This window comes from Gallus gallus, chromosome 7 (assembly GCF_016699485.2).
Source record: "Gallus gallus isolate bGalGal1 chromosome 7, bGalGal1.mat.broiler.GRCg7b, whole genome shotgun sequence".
In the NCBI taxonomy this organism is placed as follows: Eukaryota; Metazoa; Chordata; class Aves; order Galliformes; family Phasianidae; genus Gallus; species Gallus gallus.
In genome coordinates this window covers 17,489,677-17,516,617 of record NC_052538.1, presented here as the reverse complement: position 1 = coordinate 17,516,617, position 26,941 = coordinate 17,489,677, and the positions used below count along the sequence as shown (strand labels likewise).

The 26,941-nt window shown below is 40.7% G+C and overlaps 1 protein-coding gene across 2 annotated transcripts in view; it reads left to right on the top strand.

Moving 5' to 3' along the window:
* The first annotated feature begins 7,264 nt into the window (after nucleotides 1-7,264).
* The window catches only part of METAP1D (methionyl aminopeptidase type 1D, mitochondrial), a 42,732-nt gene continuing 23,055 nt past the window's right edge, over nucleotides 7,265-26,941 (top strand). The window contains exon 1 of one of the 2 annotated variants that reach the window (XM_421997.8): nucleotides 7,265-7,580. In XM_421997.8, the coding sequence (XP_421997.4) occupies nucleotides 7,295-7,580 (286 nt within the window). In that variant the 5' untranslated portion in view covers nucleotides 7,265-7,294. Of the gene's footprint in view, nucleotides 7,581-8,018; nucleotides 8,309-26,941 lie in introns of those variants that run through there. The other variant, XM_040704195.2, reaches the window with a different exon arrangement.

Genomic DNA, 26,941 nt, shown 5'->3' with positions numbered 1-26,941 from the left:
CACTGAAAGAGGCAAACTAGTGAGTCCAGTTTCTTTGCTGGTGGAGATACAGACTTGGTCTGAGCATAGTTTCTCATTTCAGTACCATCTGGGAACATTCTGAACTGCTGGGATGTACCTGAGGACAAAAAAAACTTATGACCTAGTTAATTGGAACTATCTTGTTACTAATTCTTGGCACCAAGGCTGAATTAGCAGCCTCTTTGGGGTATGCAAACTGCTCTCCTGCAGCAGATTACAGCTTCTGCAGTACTGCTGACAGGAAAGACCATATGAGTACTCCCTAATCCATTACAGTTAATTAAGCCAATTATCTGAAACAACTTTCATTGGCAAAATTAAACTAGCCCTGCTGACTTTGCCTGAAGTGGTGTAAGTGTCTGGACTATCCCTTGACAGACAGAAGCAATAGCCTCTTATTTAATAGCTCGAAGTAGAACTTTCTCTGACACTGCTGCTTGGGGAGCATATGCCAGTTCAGCTCTGTAGGCTTTGGGGGTGACTCTGAACTATCATTTCAGAGACTAGGCAGTAATGGTAAAGTTGACTATATGCTGAGACTTCAGTGGATGCTGCTAGATGAAATCCTAGCTTCCTGACTTTCCAGTCTGGGTATTTGGTTCCATGGTTTTCAATAGGATAACAAATTTTACCTGCAAGTAAGCTGCAAAATTCTTGTCTTTGAAGTGCACACAGCAGCAACTCCAACTGTTCAATAAGGAGTCTTATTTGTGAAATAAAAGGAAGTTAATTTTTTAGTGTTGTATAACTCCTGTTTATACTTATATAAACTATATTTAAGCAAATACCTATTAGCACAGTATAGAAAGCAGTGTAGTTATCACTAATGTCTGACTTCTGCATATGGAGAGAGGACCTGTGATGAACTAATAACAGCTGTCTATTGAATTGCAATTAAATAGTGGAGGTTCCCATTTTATATATTTGTGAGCTGACACTGAACACTGAGGCTTAGTATCATCATCTGTAAATCATCTGTAGATTTTAGCAAAAAGGAATGTAGGAATTTGATAGAGAAATCTGAATGCTATTAAACCCCCTCCTCTTCTGAACCCAATCCGTTGCTAAAATAATACAGGATAAAAATGATTTTTATTCAGACATATAATCTGTTATCCTAAGTTTCTTACCTTAAGTTGCTACTGGGCTTCTTTTGAGTTATTACATACTCACCAATAATTAGAACAACCACTAATAACAGGTTTGTGATTTGAATTTACTCTATGACTTTGTCTTGCATTTTGATTAAATCCAAATTCTTCAGTTTCTTCACTCAAATATCAAGTGAACCTTTGCACAACGTACTGGTACAGCATTTAAAATAGCCTGGTGCATCTGAATATTCCTTTCAGAATATACATAAGTTCCATAAGTTTATTTCAGGTTTTTCATTATGGATGCTGCTGGTATCAGGCTGCTGATCTGTCCCTACATCTCTTAAAAGTACAGCAACAGTGAGTCCACTTTAAGGAAATACAGTGGAATATCTAAAATTGTGAACTTAATTCAGCTGTTAGGGATGAACTTTGTTTCCATACAAAGTTACTGTCAATAGTACTATTCCAAGAATAACTATAGTTTCTGGCAGCAAGGCTTCGTTCTAATGATGCCAGAAAATGCTGCTTGACTGAGGTGTCAGGTAGTAGGCAGAGATGAGTTTGAATCGGCAAATATATTAAATCCAAAACCTCTGTGACTTATTTCACTGTGAAATTTTTATGAAAATAACAGAAAGTAGCCTATAATGCCTGGAGTATATAGTTTATTTTAAAGTATGTTACCTGAGAAGTTAAGTTCTAAGTTCATAGTTTGTGTTTCCTCTGCGAGAGTGGAGGATTTCATAAGAGGCTAAAACAGAATAGGAAAGGAATACTTTTTAAAAACATAGTACAAGTAGTAAATATATTTAGGAAGAGGGGACATGACAATACTTTAATTCCAAGGCCCCATACTCCAACAGTGTTCCTTTCTAACATAGTCGAGAGATGCATTTTTACTCTAGTGGCCAACTCAAGTTTCACACTGAGACAGATGACTATAAATGTTTGGCTTACAGAACAACAGTGAGGCATTCTGGGTCACCAGTTATCATAAAATTAGATTAACGTATTTCTTTGCAAGATACCTTAATTTTTAAACCTTCATTAGGTATTGTTTCAAAATATTCTTCTGTACATTTGACTACAAAATCTTCCTAGAAGTGATTCCCATGCCCCTCTGCCAGCTGCACGTACACAAGGCCTTATTAGGGTCCAACCAAAGCAAAGCCAAGAGGTATTCATTTCTATTCTCCCGTGTTGGGTACGTCCTTTAACGTCTTTATATGCTCGTTCTGCCCTTCTTCCCTAAAACCAGCAATAAACTGTTCATAACTCTGCTCCTCTCAGCTCCCACAAACCTACTGCCCTACTGTCATTCCTGTTGACAAAAGAAAACTATGCATTGCCCATAAATATAACATATTCAAAGAGCAGAGATACAGAATGATTTTGAGCAGCTCTTGCCCACACAAAGAGCATTGATTGGTTCATCAAGCTTTCTATCGTAAGAGATAAATCCAGTACTAACAAAAGATTATGTTTGGAAACCTGGGTCAAACTCTTCACGTATTTTTGATAGATAGAATTTACTGACTTCAGAAACCAGGAAACAACTTCTAGCTCAACAACTAGTAACCTAAAGAAATGCAACAAAATTCAACAACAATGGGAGCACTGGAACAGGCTGCCCAGGGAGGTTGTGGATTCTCCTTCTCTGGAGATATTCAAGACCCACCTGGACACTTACCTGTGCAGCCGGCTGTAGGCCAGCTTTGCAGGGGGGTTGGACTCCATGATCTCTGGAGGTCCCTTCCAACCCCTACAATTCTGTGATTCTGTGAAAATCCCTATAGTTTTAGAACTGAGAAAGCAAGGTACTTGAAGTTGCAAGGTTTGAAGGACAATTTAACTACTGCAGTAGTGTGAATAAAGATCCATATAGCTGAAGCAGTACTTTTAGGCAGTAAATGTCCATGTCTCCTACGAAGAAATACACAAAGCTGCTATATGGCAGTTTAGGCAATTCAAGACTGACCTATTGTCTCTCTCTGCAATGTCAGCAGAAGGGTAAGCAGCCCATAACGTCTGTTTATATAGATCATTTCTTCAATTCCTTTTTGTCTCTCACTGAGACTTCATTGCTCTTTATGCTCGTCCTTTATCATATTGTATAACTGTCAGACAATAAAAGGCTTGAAAATCTTACATTGTATATTTTGCCATTTTACCTTTTCTTGCAGTGTCAGTTCTGACCTGATTTCATCAGTATCAAACTGTTAAAGCTAGAAACGTGTTATTTTTATAAGCCTATCACCTAGAAGCTTGGAATCTCAGCTTTCAAATTGGAAAATACTATTCTCTAATGCTACTGCTTTGTGAAACACTGCTTGCTAGGATAATTTGAACATGAAGCCAACAAACAGCATGGTAAAATATTGAAATCTGATAAGCAAGTATCTGTTGTAGATATTTCAGCCTTCTCAAGAAAAAAAAAATGAACTAATAGTCATTGTGAACATTATTCCCTACGCCATCGATCTTTGTATTAATTTTCCTTCCTTCAATGACCAGAAAGATTTCAATCATACCACGAGTTCTATCTATTAAAACATTTCACTTACAGAAGGCTATAAGCCACAAAGTTGGAAGTATTTGAAACTGTGAGACTAGAAGTTCAGTGCAACTAGTTGAAATGGAAGGCTATTACACAAAACAGGACAGATGCAAGCCTCACTCACGCAGGACATACTAGCTGCCACCATCTTGGCTTATATCTCTGGAGGGAAAATCATAGGAATGGTCTGGACATTTGGTCTCCCCATCACTCAAATCTTCCTACATCTTAAAAAGATAAACAATACAAATACCAGTACTCAAACTACTCATTTAAATAAGTTTACCATGTTCTTTGTTCCTTGAGCTAAAGCCTGCAGTAATGGGCTTTGCCAGAAATGAGATTACAGATGCTGTATGAGCCTCCTTTTAGACCTACATAGGTACAAAGATGCATGAAAAGGATCACTGATCTAAAAATTCCTGGATTTCCATGTTCAAAATAGTCTTGCTTCTCCAGTCTAGAGAAACAAACAAACAAAGAAAACAAAAAATTCTCCTTTCATTCTTCAAGGCTCATTGCAAATACAAGAATTGCACCCAAACTGAAGGAAACTCGGGTAATAACAAATGAAGGCAGGGCCTTGGGAATAGTGTTTCAGAATTCCCTTTTACCACTGCAAAAGATCTTTATACCAGGAGCAGAACCGTGTGCTGTTTTCTTTCTTTAGTAGAGAAAGAGCATGTAGTAGTGAAAACATTCCTCAGATAGAGGGTGTGTGCTCCATTTAATACCTCTTCACATTTTGAGCAAAAGAGATCAAACAAAAGAAATCTAGATCAATGGGAAGAGCTTGATATGCAGGGTTGATTTTTTTGTTCTTTATTTCTAAATGGTATGGCAATAAGGGAGGTGTTTCATGTTCAATATCTGCTATGTTTAGATGCTGTTCTTCCAGTTATCCTCAAAACTGTATAGTGTTCATGTTTCTGAGACTTTCATAGTTTCATGGAAAATATAAAATCCTCATTTTGCATGAGTTTAATATGATAGGGACTGTGAACGTGTCATTCTGCATTCCTTAGAGCTGTAAGAATTTGGTAGAGTTTTCCTGATTTTCTACATTTTGCACTTACATGCTTGCTGTTCACTAACAAATGGTGATGTATATTGAGGTCCAAGAACTTCAGGTATTGCTAGAAGTCACAGTTGTATAGATGAGATCTAAGTCTGCCTCACCACACCTAAAAACTCTCCTGACTTTGCCTATTTTCTCTAGAACATATTTCAGCAAGATTACCCAAGGCAAGCTAACTTCCCTGCTGAGCTCCTGCATTTTGCAGGTTCAGCACCACAGAACAGATAAACACCAGTGCTGAAAAAAGGACACCTACTTGTGATTAGTACAGGACCCAAAATACCACCATCTTGGCCAGCAAAAATGGCTGTGAACTAAAAAATCTTCTAAGACAATCTCAAAGTCTAAACAGTTTGAGCCTAAACCCAGGAGTATCCAATTACTATACTTAAAGTAGAAGCATATTTCTATATTGCTCCAGGTAAGATTTAATGTATTAACAGCAATAAAACATCTTTACTGTTTCATGGTCTGTTATAGACTGCTTTCACCCTTACATTTTAAAGCACAGCTTTATGTCTTCCTTCTCACAACTTTTGGTTATTTTACTATCAGCCCGCCTACTGTGCCGGTGGAAAAAAACATGGAGATTCTACATTTAGAATGTGTCAGTGTAGTTACATATGCCAAACAGTGACAGCATGTGATTGCTTTACACTGAACTTCATTCTCATAGAACCAGCAGTTGGGTATCTGAAGTCCAAAAGCCTTACCAAGATGAAAAATAACATAAAATGGTGTCTGATGAAGTTCAAACTTGAGAAAGACAATACTGCGTTGTATGGGAACTGTTGAGTCACGGCCTGAACCACTGATTGATTACCTGAGGCAAGGACTGAGTCAGCTCTGGGAGCACAGGTGAAGGCAATTCAGCTGTGTGACTGGAAGGGGTGGAGCCTGGCTGCACCTCTCCTAGACCCCATTTAAGGGCTGACTGCCACTGGGGAAGGTTCTCTTTCTGGAGATCCCTCCCTTTGGAGTTTTCTACTGCTAGCCTAGGATATGGGTGAGCATTTCATTTTTGATTGTTTCTTTCCACCACAATAATCTTTCTAACTATAAACCTATAAAATACCATCCTAACCACACCACTCTTCTAACTGTACCTATGTTAATTGTACACTGTATTGTACAACTAGGATGAATGCAAAGACTTACTCATTTCTGCTCTGCAGATTAAATGTGCATGTACCTCTCACCAGTGAGCAGCTGGTAATGATGCTCACAAGGTGCAACTATGCAGCTTAGGAATGCTATTTCTTGATTTATTTCTAGCTATATTTTTCTTCTATTAAAGTCCTGTCATACTGTTCTCACATCATACATGTCACTTGGTGGAGAATGTGGCTGTATGAAGTTAATAATTTCATTTTTGGAGGCAACATAAGATACTGTATTGATCTTTAAACTACTCCATGGTCTGGATACAAGCTGTATGAGAGGCCACCTACTGTGCTGTGGCAGCAGATTAACTGATGCACTTTGCTCATGACATCTATCTAGGAGTGCTGAGGAGAATGCAGCACCTTTTCTGTGATCAGAGAACTCCTGGAGTTTTCTCCTTAAAGGCAAAAGTTCTTATAGTCTGACTTTTATGCTCATACATTTCTCAGGCTTTTTCTAGAGTAAATAGTGGGGGTAAATAACATCACTATTCCTACTTGTGTGGGGCTTTGAGTCTATTCTTGTTAACTACATTATGAAATTTGCAGATGCAAATTTAAAAATTACCTATGGCTACAACAGGAGATTAAAAAAAAACTCTAGAGACAACCAGCCTCATTCTCCTTTCAGAATGTCATTGACACCCCTCTGGGTACCACATGTATGTACACGCACGTGGGTGTGCATGGGAATGATACTCACATTACTTGTACGTTTCAGCTCCTTGCAATTACTGCCCTGGCACTTTCTGTTTGAGTCCTTTCATTCTGGCGCTTGCCTGTGGGGTGGAGGGGGAGAAAACGATGAGTGGATGTTGGAAGTTCAGCTTGGTTTTTATTTGAGTGCAATGAAGCCCACCCCGCTACTCCTGCACGGGGCGGCCCCAGGTGTTTCTTCAGGCATGGTGACGCCCCACCAGCACTCGCGGGAAGCTCTGCTCCACAGGGAGCTCTGCTCTTTCTGAGCTTTTTGAAACAGACCAGATTTGGCTGTGCAGAGAAAATAACAAGAAATAGGTGAGTTTGAGGTTCAAGCCCCATCCTTCAGATTCTGCAGAGACCCTCACAACAAGCAAATAGTAAAAGTTCAGAAAGAGCAGCTCATAACTTTATTCACAAATGCTGTTTTACTATAGCGGAGTAAGAAAGTACCAAGTTCAAAAACCGCTACAATACCAGGCGGGCGTAACTCCGGCACTCGCAGAACGACGCCGCAGCAAGGCCGAGCCCGTCCCGCTGCGATGAGGGCTGTCTCACAGCCTCGCCTCTCGCAGCCGAAAGCCGCCGAGCACGGTTATTCCCGCCCGCAGCCGCGCACACGCAGGACGGGGCTCCGGCTCCTGGCTGAGGCGCGAGGCGCGGCGCGGACCGGCAGCGGATGGGCGGGAAGGGGGCGCTGCCGGCCCGGCCCGCCGAGCTGCGCCCTGACGGCTGCCGCCCGCTGAGCTCTCGCCCTGAGGGCAACGGCAGCGTTCAAGTGAGGGGACGGCCCGTCACCTACCTGCCGTTCGCCCGCGGGCGGGACTCGCTTCAGGCGACACCCGCGCAACGGCCGCGGCGTGAGGCGGACGGACCGCTCCGGGCCGCCTCTCGCGGCCACGTGATTTTGCCCCGAGTGGCCAAGATGGCGGCGCCCAGAGCTGTCAACGCGCTGCGAGGCGGAGGTGAGTGCGCGCCACCGCGGGGCGGGGGGAAACGCAGCCTCGTTTCTTCGGCGGGCGGGAGCGGCCGCAGAGCGGCTCCGCCAGTCTGAGCGTCCCAGGGCTGCGGGACTGGGGGCCCCGCGGGAGGTGGGACTCCCTCAAGGTCGCCGGGAGCACCGCCGCGCGGGGCCTGGCGCTGTGTGAGGGGAAAGCCGAGCGCGCGGGCTCCGGGTGTGCCCCGCCTAACGCCGCCCGCGCTTTGTGGAAGCGCGCCGGGCGCGCACAGGCTGCCCTCAGCCCGCGGATGGGCGGCAGGAGCGCTTCCCTCTAGGTTTTCTGTGATCGTCTTAGTGTTTAACTAAGGAAAAACGTTTTCTGACAGAAATATGTGTATATCCTACCAACCCGCCGAATCTCGGAACTTTACCGTGCGTGCAGGTGCCTTCCCGCCCATCTTTCCTCACGCCGCGCTCCTCCTGAAGGCGCTTTTTCTACCGCGAATTCCTCCGTGCGCCCTGCGCCGTGCTCACGCGGAGCTGTTGTGCCAAGTGCTCACTGAAAAATGCGTTATCTTACTGGTGTGAGGCGATTTACCTCTCGTCGCTTCCCCTCAGCGCTTTGCTGTCTTAATTAAATCAGACTTCGAGCCCTTTGAGCATACCCTTATTTGAATGTTTCTTTTTGGCTTCCGTTGCAAAATGTTGAGTGTGTGAATAGGAAGAAGCACCTCAGAGTGGTCTCAATGAGAGGTTTGTATCATTAAATTTATATTTTGTTTAGGAATTAAATAATTGTTGTAGTAATAGAGAGTAGACTAACTCCATGTTAATTTTAACTTGCGCATTAAACTGGAAGCACAAGGCCGCAATGCTATGCAGCTGACATAACAGCCCTTTTCTCACTGTATTGATCCTGATCTACTGTACTTTTATTTTCCATTCTGTCCAATGAGCCTCGAGCAGCTTTTGGAAAACATAAAGGTCTTTTCTTCACAATGGATCCTACATCATGCAGGGCAGAAAAGCCACATCAGTTGTATTTTTCCATTGATGAGGGCTCATGTCCATAGGGAAATGCCCTTTTACTCAGACCCTTGGAACCTGGGCTCCAGCTGAATGCTGGCTTTCTGAGTCTCCTATTTGTTTTGTTTTAGACACCAGTCAAATCCTCTGTGCTTACGCATGTGCCATTTGGAAATTGAATCACATTTTTAGTACATGGTACCATACGACACTGGCTATTTTTTGTTTTAAATCTCAAATGAAGTGAAATTTAGTGTGCAGCTTCATTCTTGACTTCTTGCTTCAGCAACGGTACGTCTGCAAACTTTGTTCTGGGTGTTGTGTGGCCATGCATGGCCGGTACAACTGCCTCCACCCCTCCGTGCCCAAAAACCCCATGTCTGTCATTCAGTTAAAATACCCAAGCCATTTAAATTTGTTAAGCCTTCTTACTCTCCCTTCAGATGTCAAACTTCATGCAGTTCCCCTGGTAGATATACATTTCCAGAAGTTGAAAAAGCAAAAATGTCATAGTTCAGACAAGACTGATTAAACTGAATCCAATTTTCCTTGGATTGGACAGTTCAGTATAATTTAATTTGCAAATACTGAAAGACAGAAGTAATTTTAATTAGATTTCAGTCCACCTAAGGGAATCTATTCTACCGAAATTGAAGGGAAATTACTTTTTGATAGCCTCTTATGTGATATCTCTTCATACTTCTGGTGTTACATTTCTATGAATGATGAAAGTTTTCATTATTGTGGAACTGTTTCTAGATAAGCGCATTTGAAAAGCAGAGATCTTGAAAGTGTGTGTGCTAGTTAAATACTTTCTCCATATATTGGAAGGAATTAGGCTATCATAAAAATATATATTCATTATGTGTGAAGAAGTTGAATGATTATACTTGCAAACAGTTAAAAAGTGTAATCTTTTGTTAGATGTATCAGAAAATTTGTTTGAATATTTCCTGTCTTGCTAGAGGCAGAGTTGCAATACTGTCAACCTGAGGAGAAGGTATACAGCTTTGTAAGTGTGTGGGTGGCTTGCACAAACCTCTGGGATTCTGTAGGCTCCAACCCCGCATTTCAGAGTGGCCTTGCTCTGGATTTAGCTGCCACCCTTTTTTGAACAGTGTTTGTGAAGGATTTTACAGGTTTAATTGCATTTATCATTTGTAAAAGATAACTAAGGAACAGCCAGAACTGCCACAGTGATGGCATGCTAGCTTTTCATGGTTTGTACTTATAAATAATACTGGTTGTATGATGTTTTACCAGCTTATAAATGCTCTAATTACATATTATGGCAGTTTCGTGTATTACAATAATTGCGTCTGTGATGTTCATTGGTAATAAAATCAAGAAGAGGACATCAAAGAACTGCAGGTCTCCAAATGCAACTTAGGTGATTTCAGACATAATAATCTTTCATTGATCTATTAATTTTAGGCAAGTAAATGATGGTAGAGAGAAGCCCCTATTTTCTCGTAATGAGGTTTCAGTACTCAGAGCCACAGAGGAAAATAACTGATGAGAAGACATGCCTTGTTAAACAACTCTCTTCTTGTGTTAAGAAAACAGTAATACCAGTATTTACCTTGCTTCCCTATCTGTACCAATGAATGAGTATTCCTTAATAATCTGTGATGCGTATTACTGCCAGACTTATAAACTTAAGTTATTGTAGACTGAAGGGTCTATGATGTATCTCTTAGTTACGTAGTCTGTGTCCGCAGGCTGTAAGTTTATTAGCTTGTGCATTACCTTGTCTGCATTCTGACAGAACTGGATATTTTGCAGGTACCCTAAACAGGTGCAGGTAAGCTTTTAAATCCTGCTCGTGTGGAGAAGCTGTAGGTGTCTTCTTTGGGCTGTTTGTAACGTGCAGCACTGGAGATTGTATTTTTCTTCTGTGGATGGAGAGCCATTTTAAGATGTTTGTTTTCAAGACATTTTCTGATAATTTTACTTTTCTCCCATCCCTTAGCAACATGAAGAAGAAATATGTGAATAATACATGTTTATAAATCTTTTCCAAAATAAAGGGGAGAAGGGGAAGCATAGGTGGAGTAAAATTGTTGCACTATGGCTTCAAAGCCCCATGTTTCAAAGTTTGCCTAGAAGTGCAGAGTCTCATTAGAGATATTTATTTATTAGCAGTATTTTCTGTATTACAGAGCATTTTATTGGAGTGCAGAGATCAGGTCTGTTTGCAGGTCCGGTAGTAACATGCTGTTGAGTGTTATGTACCCTTCAGAGCTACTCTAGGTAAAATAGAGTATTTCAAAGAAATAAAAGGAAGAAAAACCTCTTCTCCATCAAGGTTGTTCATGAGACTATTCTGAAGCATTGCAGAAGTTAGAAGCATTAGCTCAGACCTTGCAGGGAGTAGATTAATGTATATGTGTATATATGTATTATATATATATATATATATGTATTATATATATATATACATACATAAGCAGTCAGCTTTCAAAGTATCATTTTATGGTGAACTCTGCATCCTAGCATACAGAAATGTGCTGTAGAGCCAGCTGCTGGGAGGTGCTTGATTGAATAGATAAATGAAGTACCTGCTGGAAATACCTTCACATCTCTCTTTCCTGGCTTTTTGATTTTGGAAACATGTTCAAGATCAAAACTGTTACTTCACTGAGAATCTCTGTCCAAAATCTCTGTAGTTTCCACCACCTACAAGGGTAGAGGGCTCGTCCCACTCTGGGATCAGTTTCTGAGCTGCCCTAGGGAGCCAGACTGTTTTTTTTTTTTTGGTTTTTTTTGAGAATGTGCTTTGAAATGGGAGTTATTTTATTTTTAGATGTTGCCCTTTGCTAAGTGTGACCATAAACTCAGCATGTAGAAGTCTATTCTCATGATAAGAATGGACCATTAGAATTTCTTAGTGCTGTTAAATTGCAAAAGCATCTTTTCACCTGTATCTTTATCATTGTTAATCTTAGAAATGTGCAACTCAAAAATTAAAAATCTTCAGTCCTCATCGGTAGAAACTTGTAATTTTTTTTTTAAAGCCATCTAATGCATTTAAAAAAGAAAACCAACCCTATATCACATATAGATAGCAGTCCTGGGGGAAACATTTCCTACTATCTCAGGCTGCTAATGAGTATGTCCTATAAGTCTGAAGGATTTTTTTTCAAGTGATTGAAAACTTTTGTCAGAGAGTTTTCAAGTTCAAATGATGCTTGGCTGCACTGTGCTATATGTGAGCTGGGCAATTAGCTGGAAGCAAACATTAATTCACATTTTCCATTAATTTGTAGACAGACTCGTGTCTCCAGAATTTAGCATTAGCGTTATCAGCTGCAAATGATGCAGGGTGGAAGTTCAAACCATTTGATTGTGGCACACTTTAAACATTTTCAAACAATCCAGAGGTAGTTCCGTCCCTGTCTTGCAAAACATCAGGCAGATAAGGAATTATTCCCATTTCAACAGCACAGCAATGAGTAACTCTGGGGGAGACATACTTTCATCGTTTGAGGCATGAGAGAAAAAATATTCCCCTTTCAATAAAGTGTTTAATTGTTGTCTTCTGTCAGCTGAGAGGTAATGTGTTGTTGGCAGCACGCACAGCCTTTGTTCTGACATGATGCATCACTTCTAGCTGAGGGACATTTGTGAGGCATGGTTTCTCCATTAGCTTCATTCTCCCCATTGGCATCAGCCAAGGCTGCGTTCCCAGGAAGGAGGCTCCTTAGCAGGTGTCCTCACCTCTCCCACCTTGCAGCAGGTGGACCGCCATGCTGGAGGCTGTGCAGCTTTGGGCACCTTCCCAGGTGGTTTGCAGTGAAGCTGTGTCCAGCTCTGTCTGTGGGCTATGGTCCCTGAAGGAAAAGTGGTATACTGTGTGACAGATCTCGGCTGGTCCCTGAACTTGTTTAATACAATATGTAGCATTTGAACAGTAAGAATGAAGAACTGAAGCTTGCTGTATTCTAGATGTGGCATTGTGAATGACAGTGTATTGTAGAGCACGTAGCTGCTCTAACCAAAGTGACGAGATGAGATGCCACCTGAGCATATAGTGGAACAGGCTGTGTCTTCCAGATCTCAGCCCAGGTGAGATAAAGCTACAGGAGACAAAAGGGATTGAAACTGTTGACAACAGTTGATGGATGGAGAAAGTGTAGCTCCAAGGGAGTAATTTGCAGGGCATCCTGTAGAAGCATGGCATCAGGAGAGTTAATGGAGTCTGAAACCTGTGCTAACACTTGCTATTTCTATGCAACTGGGTTAACACATCGTGTGAAAATGGACATATATGAAGTGGCTTTCTAGATTTAGATAATATATTCCTTGCAGTCTAGTTTTGCACTGAATTTCCTTAAGTAAACTGGAAGATTAATTTAAGATGTACACAAATAAGATCTCATAGCTAGAAAGTTCTGAAATTGTTATGAGTGGTTTCCAGATCTGTAGGGAAAACTGAACTACTCCCTTCTGACATGTTTCCTATTATCCCTTGCAGTTTTCAATGTATAGAGATGGTAAGGTTGCGGTTACAACAAAAAGCAAGTCCATTTCAGTTGTTGAATTGCCCTAATACAGTGACATGGTGTTTTCATTTCTTACTCTGAAGTTTGGGTTTCTGCTGAAGTCAAATAGAAGATCAGCTGCTTCTAGTTTTGGATTTGCAGCTAAAAGTACAGCAGGGATCTGTGTCATGAAAGCTAAGCTGCTTTTCCCTTCTGTCGTATTTGGGCATACTGGATATGATGCTCTGGTTTTGACAGTTGTGAATCATGACCAAATGTAAGTGAAAGTGTAGGAATTTCTAGCAGTGTTCACAGACAATTCTCCTGCTCAACTGCAAACTATAATTTCAGAGTTGAGATTGGTTGTATACGCAGTCTGCAAAGGGCCTCTGTGCTAAAACTGCCTGTAAGACTCCAAGTTACAGTTATCTCAATTGCCATTTGGGATTGTGTAATTTTTCCTCTTTCATTCCTCCTTCCCTCTTACCCACTCCCAAACCAGCGCAGTTTGATAGCACTTGGAAATTCACATCTGGTGAGGCACTTTGTTACATCTTCCTCTGCACACCAGGTTGGGGTGGTGGCTTGCAGTGCTTCTGAACACCACACCCCAGTGCTGTTGGCCTAGCTATATTTATTAGCATTAAAACTTAATTGGAACATTTTTTCATGTAATCAAATGGGAGGGGGGTAGGCTACAGTACAATTGTGGGTTTTGTTGGTTTATTTTATTTTATGATTTTGTACCTTTTCAAGCTTTGTTGCAGTGGTTTCTTTCCTAAGTATTTCTATTTAAGATTTTCTTTTAAGCTATACCTGTGTGCTGGATCTAGCTTTCATATTACATATGTGAAAAAGGAAGAGAAAGTATATAAGGAGGGGTCTGTACTTTGTGTGCTCTCTCCCTTATAGTTATACATCCTGCAGAAAGAGACTGTTTGACTACAGTGTTGTAATTTAATTTTCTAGTTTATAGCTACATGTTTCTGGAGTTTCCTTGACCACTGCTGTTACCTGGTGGCATCAGTATTTCATCAAGTTTAGAGAAGCAATCTACCTGGATTCAGGCCTGGGCGAGCTGCTGTAGCTGATGCACCTGATCCCCTCTGCTCGGGAACTCAAGCCCTGTAGTGCCAGGATTCTCAGGGGTACAGAAAGAAAGCTGCCTTCAGGTGCTGCTCCCTGCTTTCATTTTCTTTGTTGTTTTTACGTAGCTGCACCTTATGCTGATGGGCAATGTGCCTCACCACCGGCAAGGTCTGGTTTTAGTTTGTTGGTGGCTAGGAGAAGAGATTCTTTTTTAAAAAACAGAATGGAAACAGAAACAGCTAAGGGTACAGGCAGTGAGGAAGTTACTTTGGCATCTTTTGATTGCTATTTAGAAATAAAGCAACAAGTTATTAAACAAAATAAAAATGTTGCAGTTTTAGTGTTACTCTGTGTTGGTTTCTTATTACATAGTCATTTCTATGCTTTCAGTGCAGAGTGAGTACAATGCATATTGATCTTGTTCTTCCATGTTTCTCCTTTAATCTGCTTCATTCTGTTAGAAGAGCTACATTCTCTAAGCATTGCATATGACTTTAGCAGCAGTTGAAATTCCTTTATTTAGAAAATGTAGAATTATTTTTATTTTATTTTTTTATGATCACAGAATGAGTGTTAGTTGTCAATCTAATTAAATTCAATTGCATTTCTCATATGTTTTGTTTTTACTTTGCTCTTATATGCTTCTATTTTTATCAGGACTTGTAAACTTCTCTTTGTTTCTTTTTAATCGTGAGGTTGGCAGACAGATACAAGCATGTGCCTGTCCTACTTTAAAATATATACAAATATTTATAATCTTAAAAGTCTCTTAAGTGTGAGGGGAAACTTTTAATTCCTTCTTAATTGTCAAGACTCATTCCCTCATTGTTTTGAGTTGTATGATCTTGCTGCCGTTTTCTTTCGTAAAATTCATGTATGTATGTATGTATGAGAAATGTCGTTAAAAGTTGCTTCTTCCAACTTCAGCCTTTTTGATCAGGTTGACTGGACAAGCAGGCAGAACATGTTAATTATTTTTGCTGATACATACAGTACATTTGTATGTAACCATACACTGTAACCATATGTATGTTAATTATTTTTGCTGATACATACTTGTTCATTTATCTCTTGCTTCTCAGATTTACCTATCTAACAATATATACACTATTACTCAGAGAGAGAATTATTTTCCTGATATCCTAAGAAAGCGTGTGGAAAATGTGGCTTTCAAATACTTCTTGTTTTTCTATGGTTGTAAGTTTTGTGAACTCTATTTTTCTGAACATGAGCTATTTACCCTGGGAGGAACTACAGTAACTAGAGAAGTTACAGAGCTCTGGCATCACAAACATGCAGATAGAAGAGATAAGGATTCTCAGGTTTATTTAATTAAATCTAGTGGCTCACAAGCATCTGAGATAAAGATGTCTTTCTTAAAAATGCACTGATTCTGTTCCTGTGGTAAGGGAAGGGAAGGTCTGCTGTAGCACAGTGCATGTGTTGTATTACAGTTCACATCTCTCAGGCTTCTTCTCTGCTCAAGGTTTGATGTTTCTGGTGTTTCTGACATGTTTAAAAAAGCAGTAAGAAAGAAAAATCACATTGGATCTTTGTATGCATCAGAAAGTGTAGCTGTAATCATGGTATAATCACATTAAGAATTTTTTTCCAATCTCCAGCAAGGGAGAAAGTTACTAGCCTTGCTTGACAACATTCATTCAAAGTTGTGGATAATTAGGGATTACCTGAGGACTGAAGGTAAAGTTGTTTTCTTGCATTGTGGCTGTATCTGGAGGCCACAGACTTCACATTTCTGTTGTTAGCATTGTCCAGGATCCTCACGCTCTAGTGCAGCAGTTTGTGAAGTAAGGGAGAGGCTGATTGCCAGCTTGCTGTTGGGTGCCAGCTTGCTGTTGGGTGGTGAGTCTCACCCTGGCATCTGCTGGACTTCATAGGCCCCAGGCTGATGGCTGTGGTGGGAGCAAACGGCTTGGTGGTGCACCTTCTTGGATGAGCCGCTGAACTCACTGTCTCTCCACCTACAATACAGGTATTTATCTACCTTGCAGGTGCATTGGCTGAGGTTAATGAGTTGTTTGTAAAGCACTTTGAAGATGAAAAGCTCTGTAAAAATGTTAAGTGTAATTATGTATGAGCTCTTGAGTGCATAATGGCTGTTTGCTTGCTAGTATTTAAAGCAATTTATAACACACTAAGTATGAAAGGCGCTGTATGAAGTCAAGCTCTAGTTTCCATTTAAGAAGAGTCACTCTTATTTTGCGTTCAATAGTTCAAGTCATACCACTCGTCTTCTGTGTTCCACGGTGAACAAAAACATTTGGAAGATTTTTTTGAAAGGAGCTATTTCAAAACTTTTCAAGTCATTATCTGGTAAGGATTTCTTCTCTTTCAGTCATATCTTACCCTATCTGTATAACCCAGGTTTTGTTTGCTGAGTTCCAGCGTCTTATCCCTTCTTCCATTTGAGCAAATGTTCCTTCTGTCCCTTCTTATGCTTCCGTCTGAGTGGCTGTGACCTTCCTCTCCCTGTGTAGGGAACTGGGACACATTCACAATAACCATTTTTTTTAATCTTAAAATCTTTTTCGTCTTTGGGTAGGAGCATAAAGAAAGGATATTTGGAGAGGATATAAGGGAAAACATCTCAGGTAGTGTTTGCAAAGTGAACTGTTTGTTGAGAAAGGGCAGTATCACATAATAACATGGTACTACAGAGGTTATTGGACAGAGGAAATTTGATATCAGTTTTTAAGCTCCTTCTTAGACAGTTCGTATTAAAAAATACTATGTAAATGGAAAACAATCTGGGAATATTTTATGACATATTATGTCAGAAACAAAGTCTGGAAAGTTTATCTCATTAAATAGCTGATTCCTTGGCGAGTTTTCCTTCCAGAGCCATTGTCCTTTCCAAATCAGTAGATGTCTTTCCCTGTATGTTTTAATTTCTGAAAAAAGAAGAAAAGGTTGGAAACCAAGTGTTCATTGAGCTGCTATGCTGCATGGAAGGAAGCCTTAGGGTAATAAAAGGCTCTTCAGAGCTCCTCAGAGGTCTTTTGGCAGCTTTACACTGCAGTATGCAGCCTGAGAAAACTTTCATGAGGGTGTTTGAAAGTCGTACTGTTCTCTCTCTGGTTTAGAAGATAAATAACCAGCCACTGTAACCAGCTGTGTAAAGTCTCCGACTTTCGCATTTTAAGGATGTTTACTTTCATGTATTTATACTTAAAATCACTGTTTAAAGTGATGTTTCAGTTTTAGATCAAGCGTATTTTGAACCATGAAGGACTACTGTGGTAATGAACATTATCTAAATTTATACATTAGCACTTAGAGCATATCAGATGTTATCAGGTTATCTGTTTCATGTTTAGCTGTACATGAAGTTAAATTAGGTCCTGCGTTATGTATTTTTAGAATTATGAAAAGCAACACACTTGACATAACACTGAAAGAAAATGACAAAGACACTTTTTTCTCACATAAATCCAGCTGTTCAGTCTCAGATGTTCTGACTAGAGTTGGAAAAAAGCAGTAACGAGTTCCTAACTTCCTTCCACTGCGAGCAGGCATAACTGGAGCAGATGCGCACCTCTTTGGCTTACTGTGCCATTGCAGTGGTAGCAAACGTATCAGAACTGTCTTCACTGTGTCTGTTTGCTCACTGAATGGGATTCTGGACCCCAGATATTAATGAAGTTGTGCTTAGAACCATAGAATTTAATTGATATTCAAATCATTTTGCAATAGGCCATGCAGGTAGTGAATTTCATTTCAAACATTTTCATGATTTAAATATATGGCAGAGTCTTAGCACCTACTTTCCTGAGTTTGCTGATTTGAGGATGGTTTGAGAGCCAGAAAGAATTGATACCTCTTCCAGTACGTGTCTCAGGTGCAATTCTGCCAATACACATAACTTCTGTTATCACATCCTTTATATACCTTAGCACCAAAGCTCCTCAGCTGGAATTTGTCCAAATGTTGTGCCAAAGTCTGCCGACAGACAGACCGAAGGCATGTTGAACATGGAAGGTGTCTGGCTCTGTGATGGGGCTGCTGCAGAAAGCTGCAGGAGCATCAGCACTAGTTCTAGAGACAAGGCTTTGGCACTGTTTGTCCAGCTCTTAGAGTAATTTATCATGTGCCATGAAATACATCTGGATAGAGGTTTAATGAACAACTTCACTGGCCTGAATTTTAATCAGAAAGATGTTGATTTCAGCTGTAATCGTACTGTGGAAATTGAGACATCAGAATTTCCCCATGCAGCTCTGTGGTTGTAGTAAAGCACTCTCAAGATGTGTGTGCTGTCATTGCATTTATCAGGGTTGCTGACCTTCCTTGCTAGCACCGATGCGTACTGGTTGCCACATGTACAGCTCTGCTTGTAGCCTGGTTTTTATTTGCTTCTTGAGTTTTTCCCATGCACACCATGCAATGCAGTATGTGCCCATGTCTCTCATGACACAGATACAGCTAAGCAGCCTTCTTTCAGCTGTGTTAAGATTATATGTGTAATAATGTTATATTTTTACTTAAGGGTGAAAAAAATGTCTTTTTTATATCAAATTGAGTGGAAAGTCTTTTGCAAAATATTTTTTTCATGCAGTTAATGTCTTTTACAGATTATGCCTGTTCAGTCAGTTCTGCCTCTGAAGTTTTTTCTATCCTAACAAAACTCACCAAACACATACAGAAGTGAGCTGGGTTCTAGCTGCAGCTTCCTCAATTGCAAGCAGCTGAGTCTTGCCCAAGCAAGTGGGAGATCCAGCTGTGGGCTCAGGTTGCTGCCCACATTGGCCTGCATCTTCAAGGGCAATACTGTTGTGAAGCTGTATGTTTAAACCAGAAACCTATTACAACAACAGCAGAAGGAGAGTTACAGTGGACGTTTGTCAAATCGTGCAAGGGAATCTAGGAGTTCTGAGTTGAATTTGTGATTTAATTGGCTAAGTGGGATGTCCCCATGGAGACTTCTGTGGATTGCTGCCCAGTTTCGCAGACAAGGTAGCTATGCTTGCTCTGAAGAAATGCAAAACACTTACTGCTGCTTATAGATTTTACTATCTGTGCAAATACTTTTCAGTTTAGAAAAGGATTTGGAAACTTAATCTCTTGACAAGACCCTCTGCTTGCTTGATCTGATCTAGAAATTCAGATGGTGGAACAGATCAACAAAAAGTATGCATAGAGCAAATAGAGATGAAGACAGTTTAGAAATTTAAGTTTGCTTGTGTGGAAAGTAGCAGCCATGGGCCTTGCTCTGTCCATCATTAGGACACCTGATAGAACAGAGAGGTGTTATGTCTTAACTGTTACTGTGAAGTTGCAGCAGCAGAAGTGGAAGGGAGCACGGTGAAGGTTTTGGAGGTAAGAAGCATTGCCTAAAGTACAACTGGACTTCATAATCCAGTTTTTAGGGATTAACCAGGTGCTGTAGATGGTATTTAATTGTCTTTGTTCTGATGAGTTAAGTATTGCTTGTAGGTCTTCCAGGAGGTCTCTTGCAGCAGTAGCTGGGGTGTTGATGGTATGGTAGGGGGTAGTGGTGAAACCCAGAAGTCCTTCCTTACTGCCTAGTTCTTCGGATCTGAATGTGACATTTGCTCACTGGAGAGCGAGGGGGCCGAGCAGCAGGGTTGGGACCCTTCCTGAACACATGCTTTGGGAATTCACAGATGATTGATGTCATCCATCTTAACTGCTCCTGCATTACATCAAATGGGTGTAGGGAAGTGAGTGTGCCAATTCCAGGCTTGCATGTATGCTGTCGCTCTTGTGAAATGTGCTGATATCCTTCATCTTCCCAAAACATAGGAAAGGTCGTTGTTGAAACTGAACCTGTAGTCATTGCAGTGGTGATTATTGTTTAATTTACTGTAAATCAGCCACCAAGCTGGTGCAAACGGATGCCTTAGATCTTTCTCAGTTAAGGTGCCTGCTGTACTCAGCTATTTATTAGATCCCAGTTAAACATTGATTGGTCCAGGAACATGAGCATGGCAAATGAGATCTGGGGAGATCCAAGTAGTTGAGCCTAGTGGAGCCTTGTACTTTGTCGTGTGCCAACTAGTGTACGTTAAAAGCTGAAGCTCAGGTCCTACTCCTGTCCATTTGTATCCACAAATGGGAAGAGGAAAGGCAGTGAAGGTGTGACTGGGAGAGCAGTGGCTGCAAAGCCCCAAAGACAGGGGCGGGCAATGGAACACATCGCCAATGCGCCCAGGGTGCTGCAGCCCTCTCCTCCTCGCTCTGTAAAAAATTGTGCAAGTTTTTCCAGATGCTTCCTTGGATCATTTCCCTCCTGTTCCTGACAGACAATTGCAGACACATCCCAGTGTTTGTGTAGAGAATGAGTGGCACCACAGAGAACTGCAAGCCATCCTGCCCATGCTGAGAAGGATGTCTGGTGCCTTGGGACAGGAGGGGCCTGCATTGCAGCAGTGCTGTGCAGGAGGAGCGGTGTTGTGTCTGGAGCCAGAAAATGCACTTTGAAACCACAATGTGGGAAATGCAAAACATGTTATTACCCTTTCCCTACCAGAGAAGAAAGCCCTTTTTTGTGTCTTTCATTTGTGAAAGCTTATAAAAGCTCCGTGTCTGTGGGGGAGACTGTTGCCATCCTGATTCAGACTGACTGCCTCCCCCAGGCTGCCAAGAGCACAATGTCGGTGCATCCAAATTGCTGTCCCTGTGGTTTGCCCGTATCTGCTGGAGGAACCACCAAGGAAGCACAAGGTTTCCGTATCTCAAGCTTTCTGCCTGGCTGGGGCTGCTTTCTGGCTTCAAAAGGCTTGCTCAGCCTGCCTGGCCTTGCCACCTGCCCAGCCCTGCGGCCCACTTCACCATGTGGTAATCTGATGAAGATCTACTGGCAGCAAGTGGCCCGGTCCGTCTGTGTTGCCTTCAGCAGGAGTTCCCTGACAATGGCCTTTAGGCTGGGATGCCTCGCTGCCAGCACCACGTCAGCAGGCAGGCTGCTTGGGTGTGCAGCGTGGCCGCCTGTCCCCGTGCCAAGAGTGAGTTCTGCTGATCCTGATCGGCTCTGTTTGTCAACACGCGGCTACCACTGAACTGTGTGAAGTGAGCATCACTCTTGGCACGGGGCTGTCTGGCTGCACCTACCAGGGCCTGGCAGCTGCCCCACCAGGAGGCCAGCACCCAGCCCGCTCCCTCGGCCCTGCAGCTCTGCTGCTGTGCTGCTGGGAAGGATTGGGATGGGAAGAGGGAGATTCCTTTGCTTCGTTTGCAAGGCTTCTTTTTCCTTTTTTTTTTTTTGTGGCTGTCTGGATGATTAATGTGAATAGGAAAATACTGTTGACCCATTTAAATCACGTTAAATGACATCCATTGCTCATCTGCATAATGAAATACACACTGAACATTACAGCCTAAGTATAAGAGCCAGTGAACTACAAAAATAATATTTTACTCATTTAGATTATGAAGTAAAATATAGGACATTAGTACTAATCATAGTATTAAGTTTTAAGCCATGCAAATTGTAATTGTCAGTGAAAAAGAACTATAAGTTGAAAAGGCTATTAGCATTTCAGCTTTAACAGTTAATTTGAGTAATCTTTTTCTTTTGCTGGCGTGCAGCTCAGGAAAGTCTGTATGCAAAACATTTAATAATAAGTTCAGCACTGTTTGGTATCATTATTTAATTTCAGCCGTTACAGAAGTGTTAGAAATATTAATTTGCGGCATTCAAATGTATTGACATTCTACGTTGCAAAGAGTAAATTGTAATCCTCACTTGAATAAAATCAAATCCAAAAGGCAAATTGTTAGTAACAGATAGATGAAATAATTTTAAGCGTTTAAGTATCAAAGCAAAAGCTGAAGCCTTTAAAATATGAATTTTATCAAATAGAGACATCATTTTCAGCATTTTTAAACTAAATACAAATTTTAAAACAGTGAATTTAGGCTGTCAGGTTTCTATGGTTACCCACCTTTCCAGCGGTTTTGTGAGATGTGTAAATGGGCCTATGAGTCACTTGTAATTATTTGTTTCTTGTTTGTTATAGTTGTAATTCTGTGTTCAGTTTGAATCCAATATAGTTCACACCACATGCTTTGGTTTATGTATATTTTAGTGCGTATGATTGACAGTGATTGAGCATTTCTTATGGAGTGCTTGTTTTTTTTGTCATAAGTGATGTATGTTGGTACTTCTGAAAAGGTAAACAGCTTCTTCCTGTATCAGTGTTTGATAAACAGGGACTTTTATGATAAGAAAGAGGTCTTTGTAAATGTTAAGCAAGGAGATAAGTGAAAGGTATTTAAAAAAAATTAAAACAGCTCCCAGAGTCTTCCAAATTTGATCCATAATCCTATCATTATAATTCATTCAGCGGCCCAGTGTCACATACGTATGAATAAGCTTTCAAGATATGCATTAAAAGCACATCCTGATGACTGACAGGTTTAAAAATAAATGCTTTAACAAGGATGTTAGAAGTTATCTGCAGCAAGCTCTTGATTGGAGCATCTCCCTTGTGCAGAGCGTCTTCGTGGGGAAAAATCAAAGCTTGTTTCCTCAAACAGCGCAGCAGCGTAGTTGGGGCAGCTGTAAGCTCTCGCAGATACCTGCTTGTGTATTTTGAAGTCCAGTGTGCAGGATGCAGCGCCCCAACCTTACCCTCCATTCCAGCACGGAACACGTACATCTTTTTTTCAGTACAACACTCAGTGTCCCAGTAAAACTTATGTTTTCAAGGGGAAATAGGGTAATACAAGTAACTAATAACATTCAGCAGAAGGCAAGAAACACTGTTGTTTTTACCAAATGAGCAGTAATGTGAGTATTTGATTAAGATATTCCTTCCCAAATTGCTAATGATATACATTATTTTTTTCATTTTGAGATAAGAGCAGCTTACCATTCAGGAATTATCTTGTATCCTTAGAGACTAGGCTGCAGTTGTTTATTACAGGGAATCTTGTATTCTGCCTGGAGAAAAGCCTGCTAACCATCAGTTTTCTCTGTGTACTTCAACCTGTGCAGAAAGTCCTGAGTTTGAGAGCAGTCCTGTGTTTTCTGAGCAAATATTATGTCTTTTTCAGCAGCCCTGCTCATCCACTGAAAGGATTTGTAGAAAATACTTTTTGTGGTGATTCAGACACATTTTTCCCATTTCTGATGGAACAGTAAGATATTAAGGTAGGATTTATTTTTAACTTGCTGCCAGCAACGTTTAGTGCTGCATCAGGCATGGGTGCAGCATGTAAACATGCCAGCTGAAAAGCACTTGTTTCTCAGAGCACCTGAGCAGATTTTATCCCAGTAGGATTCTGTGAATATTAAGCTGTGGATGGGTGCATATTAACAACAAGATACTGTCTTGTGCCACATGTGTGTGAGGGCTATTGGAATGGCTTATTCTTTTAATCTGAAATGACTGCTATTTTTTTAACTGACTAACTTGTTCTAATAGTTGTAACTTCCCTACAACATCAGAGTGGGAAGCGCAATAACTAACCTGCCGAGCATAAGTATGATGTTTTACAGAACCCAAAGATAGATAGGAGGCATTTGAGAGGTGTTTTCAACAGGCAGACCTGAGCAGATATGTTTCTCATTCTGATTTACTGACTTTATGATAAATTAATTTACTCAGTACAGGAATGTAGTAACAGAAGAGGAATGTTTCTCCTGCTAGTTGCAGAAGTTGAGATTTACCAGACGCTGTAATTTGGAGCCTAAATTCCCCTGGTATTAACTGTGTGAAACTCTTAATATTGCTTTGTCCAACTTTTCAATCTGACTCATTTGCTGTGGTACTCTGGACAGCACTTTCTGTTATTTTCTGTCTGTGTTTCCCTGTTGGAGAGGGAAGATTCGGTAGAAATAGCACTGGGAGGGAAGACTGCGCACGAGAGCTACAGTGCCCCATTTCCAAAGTTAAGCATTCCACTCCAGTCACGTTTCAGGTAATGGACAATTAATTTCCTTTGGTGTATGCTTAAATACAACTCATATACAGTTAGATGCTGCTCTACATTTTTAAAGCCCTGTAATAAAATGAGGGAGTGCTATTTAATGACATCAGAATTTTGCTCATTCACTGCCTCGGTGTGTCTGTGCGTGTGTTTGTATACACGAGAGCTCAGGGAATTGGTTGAAGGGGTTTTTGAGGATATAAAATTAATTTTTCCTTTTGGCCTTATTTGTTAAAGTTGTACTGTGGGTTGCTGCTGATAGAAGGTGGCACCAAGCCAACTTCCTGGCGGAGCTACGGGAGGGTCACAGCTTGTCATGACCTGGGCACTATTACTTGAATGTTGTTATTATTGGGATGAAGTACCCTTAGGCAGTCATCCTTCCTGTAAATAGAATAGGTTCTGATTCTCTGTGGCTTCCCAGTTTACCAACTTGCAGAACAGCTATTTTGTTGGCCGTAGGTTTGATTGAATAATGAATTAGAAGGTCTGCATTATTCAAAAGGATCTAATTCATCATCTTAGCATGCCAGACTACAGCGAGTAATAATAAGGAAAAGCCAAACAAGAATGCATTTCTATGGAGTCTGTAAATTTCCAACCAATTAAAATATTCATTTGTATTAGTATATGACAAACAAATTGCTGGGCTCTGCTCTCCATGAAGTAAAGGCAACACTTTTATCATCCAGGAGTGTTGCTGGTGCTGAGGGCCTGACAGGCTGCAGGAGGCCTGGGAACAGGGAGCAGGGCTCGTGGGGCAGTGAGAACAGCAACCCCTTGGTTCCTTAACCAAACAACTTCTGTCATCAGTATCTGACTGACTGTAATAATTAAGCTGAACAATGCTGGTATGAGCACAGATTTTGAAACATGCTGGTCCTGATTTTGGTTTGTCAGGGTACGGTCATAAGTGCGTTGCTGTCAAGGTTTTCACCAGTGTGTTGCTGTTATAACTGAAGTCGCATCTATCCTAATGAATATTTCATTTCCCCAGTCACGCTATTAAAACCAGAATGTTTTTACCATTTCGTTTCTGTTTTCTCCTTTCCAGTACCATCGTGATGGCTGCGTCCTGTTTACAAATTGCTGCTGGTCACATTTTCAGTAGTCCTAGTAGGTTTTGCTTTCCCCTAATATGGGCAATTAGGAGGAAATATTTCTCACGAGCATGGGTTGCTCTTTTCTGTGTAATGACATAGTCCTGTAATCCAGGAAACAGTGCTGCATGGTGTCCGTGTCCATGATTTCCTGATGTGGGAAAAAAGTGTGGAAAGCATCTGGAGAGGAGGAGACCCCTTTACCAGCTTGTTTCCTGTAAGCGAAATTGGAAGACCTTGTCTGTGCAAATAGATTTCAAAATAGAGTCTGCCCTTTGACTGTCTCCATAATTACACAGCTCTCTCTGTATTTTATTTGGCTGCCAGAGCAGTTAACCCCTGGAAGTAAGGGGCTGATGGTGGCGTGACCAGCACGGGTGCTCAGACATGGCCATGTGAATACACTCTTGTTTAGAGAAGCCTGTCGTTAAGACCTCATTACAATATACTTTTACCAAATGTAACAATTGTTACGTGTTGGATTGTGTTAAGATATGTTATATCCTTAATGCACAGAGAATGCAGAGGTATTCGTTGCTATGAAGGGAAAAATGAGAAAAAGAAAAAAGTTATTTTGCAGCTTTGATGTAATCAACATCTGTCAACAGAATGAATTTGCTTTTGTTTAATTTCAAGGGCTCTTGTCCTTCTACTTTGCCCAATCAGTTTCAACTTGTGCCTGAGGCATTTCCCTATGTTGTTCTTTTTTTCTTCTTTCTTTCTTTCTTTTAATTTTTTTTTCTTTAGCAAATGCACAGGTTACTGCTTGTGAAATGTGAGCAGCTCTTCAGTTACGCAGGTTACACGGAGTTGGAGAGAACCTTTAATCTTTCCCTGTTTATTTTTGAAGCTTACGTATACCTCTGCAACGCTGGGATTACAAAGTCAGTGTTTTATTAGGACAGTTGTAATTACAATTACAAATAAAGGTCTATCAAGACTCAACCATTAGTTCAGATGCGAAAATTTGAGCGTTTGTTAACTAAATATGAAAAGCTATATCGATTCTTATCTAGTTACACTGGTTGGATTCCATATGTTATCACCTATCACGTTTTCTAATGCTTTGCTTCAAACTTGAAAGATTCAAAAACAATGGAAATTTGCCCAAGAAGCAAAATGATGTGATTCTTACAATAGTAAGATGTCCTGACAAGCCAGATTAAAAATCTCTAGTATTTTATCCTCTAATATCAACATACTCAGAAAATCTGCATAGTTATTATAATTCAGGTTTGTTTTTTTAAATGATAAAATAGATGAAATCATGTATTTAAAACTTAGTTATCTGATACTCCCAATGTTCATATATTCTAGGCAAAACTTGCTTTATCAAGAGCAAGCTGCTTTCATTTCCTAAATCAGCTCGGCATGAATTCTTGTAAATCTAAATGATTTCACTGCTGTGCTTCTGTAGGTATTAGGACAAGCTTTATGATGGAAAGTATTTAGGATGTTCTAATTGTAGTTCTTTTCCTTTTCACGGTGTGCCCTTGTGTTTGTTGTAGCGTAGAACCCTCATGAAATTTGGCCTTGGTAACATTTTTGCTAATGGTTGGGAAACCCGAAGTCTTTCATAAATGAATACCGAAGAATTGTTTTCTAACAGCCACATTTCATGACTCATATGGATGAACAGTTTTTTGCATGGCCACTCCGCACCTTGTTGGAAATGTAGCAGATGGATTGCTGTAACTGTCGAAGAAGCAGCATTAGAGAAGCGCTTAACCGCGAGTTCATTTCCAGCATCTCCCTTTAAAAATACTTCTTGA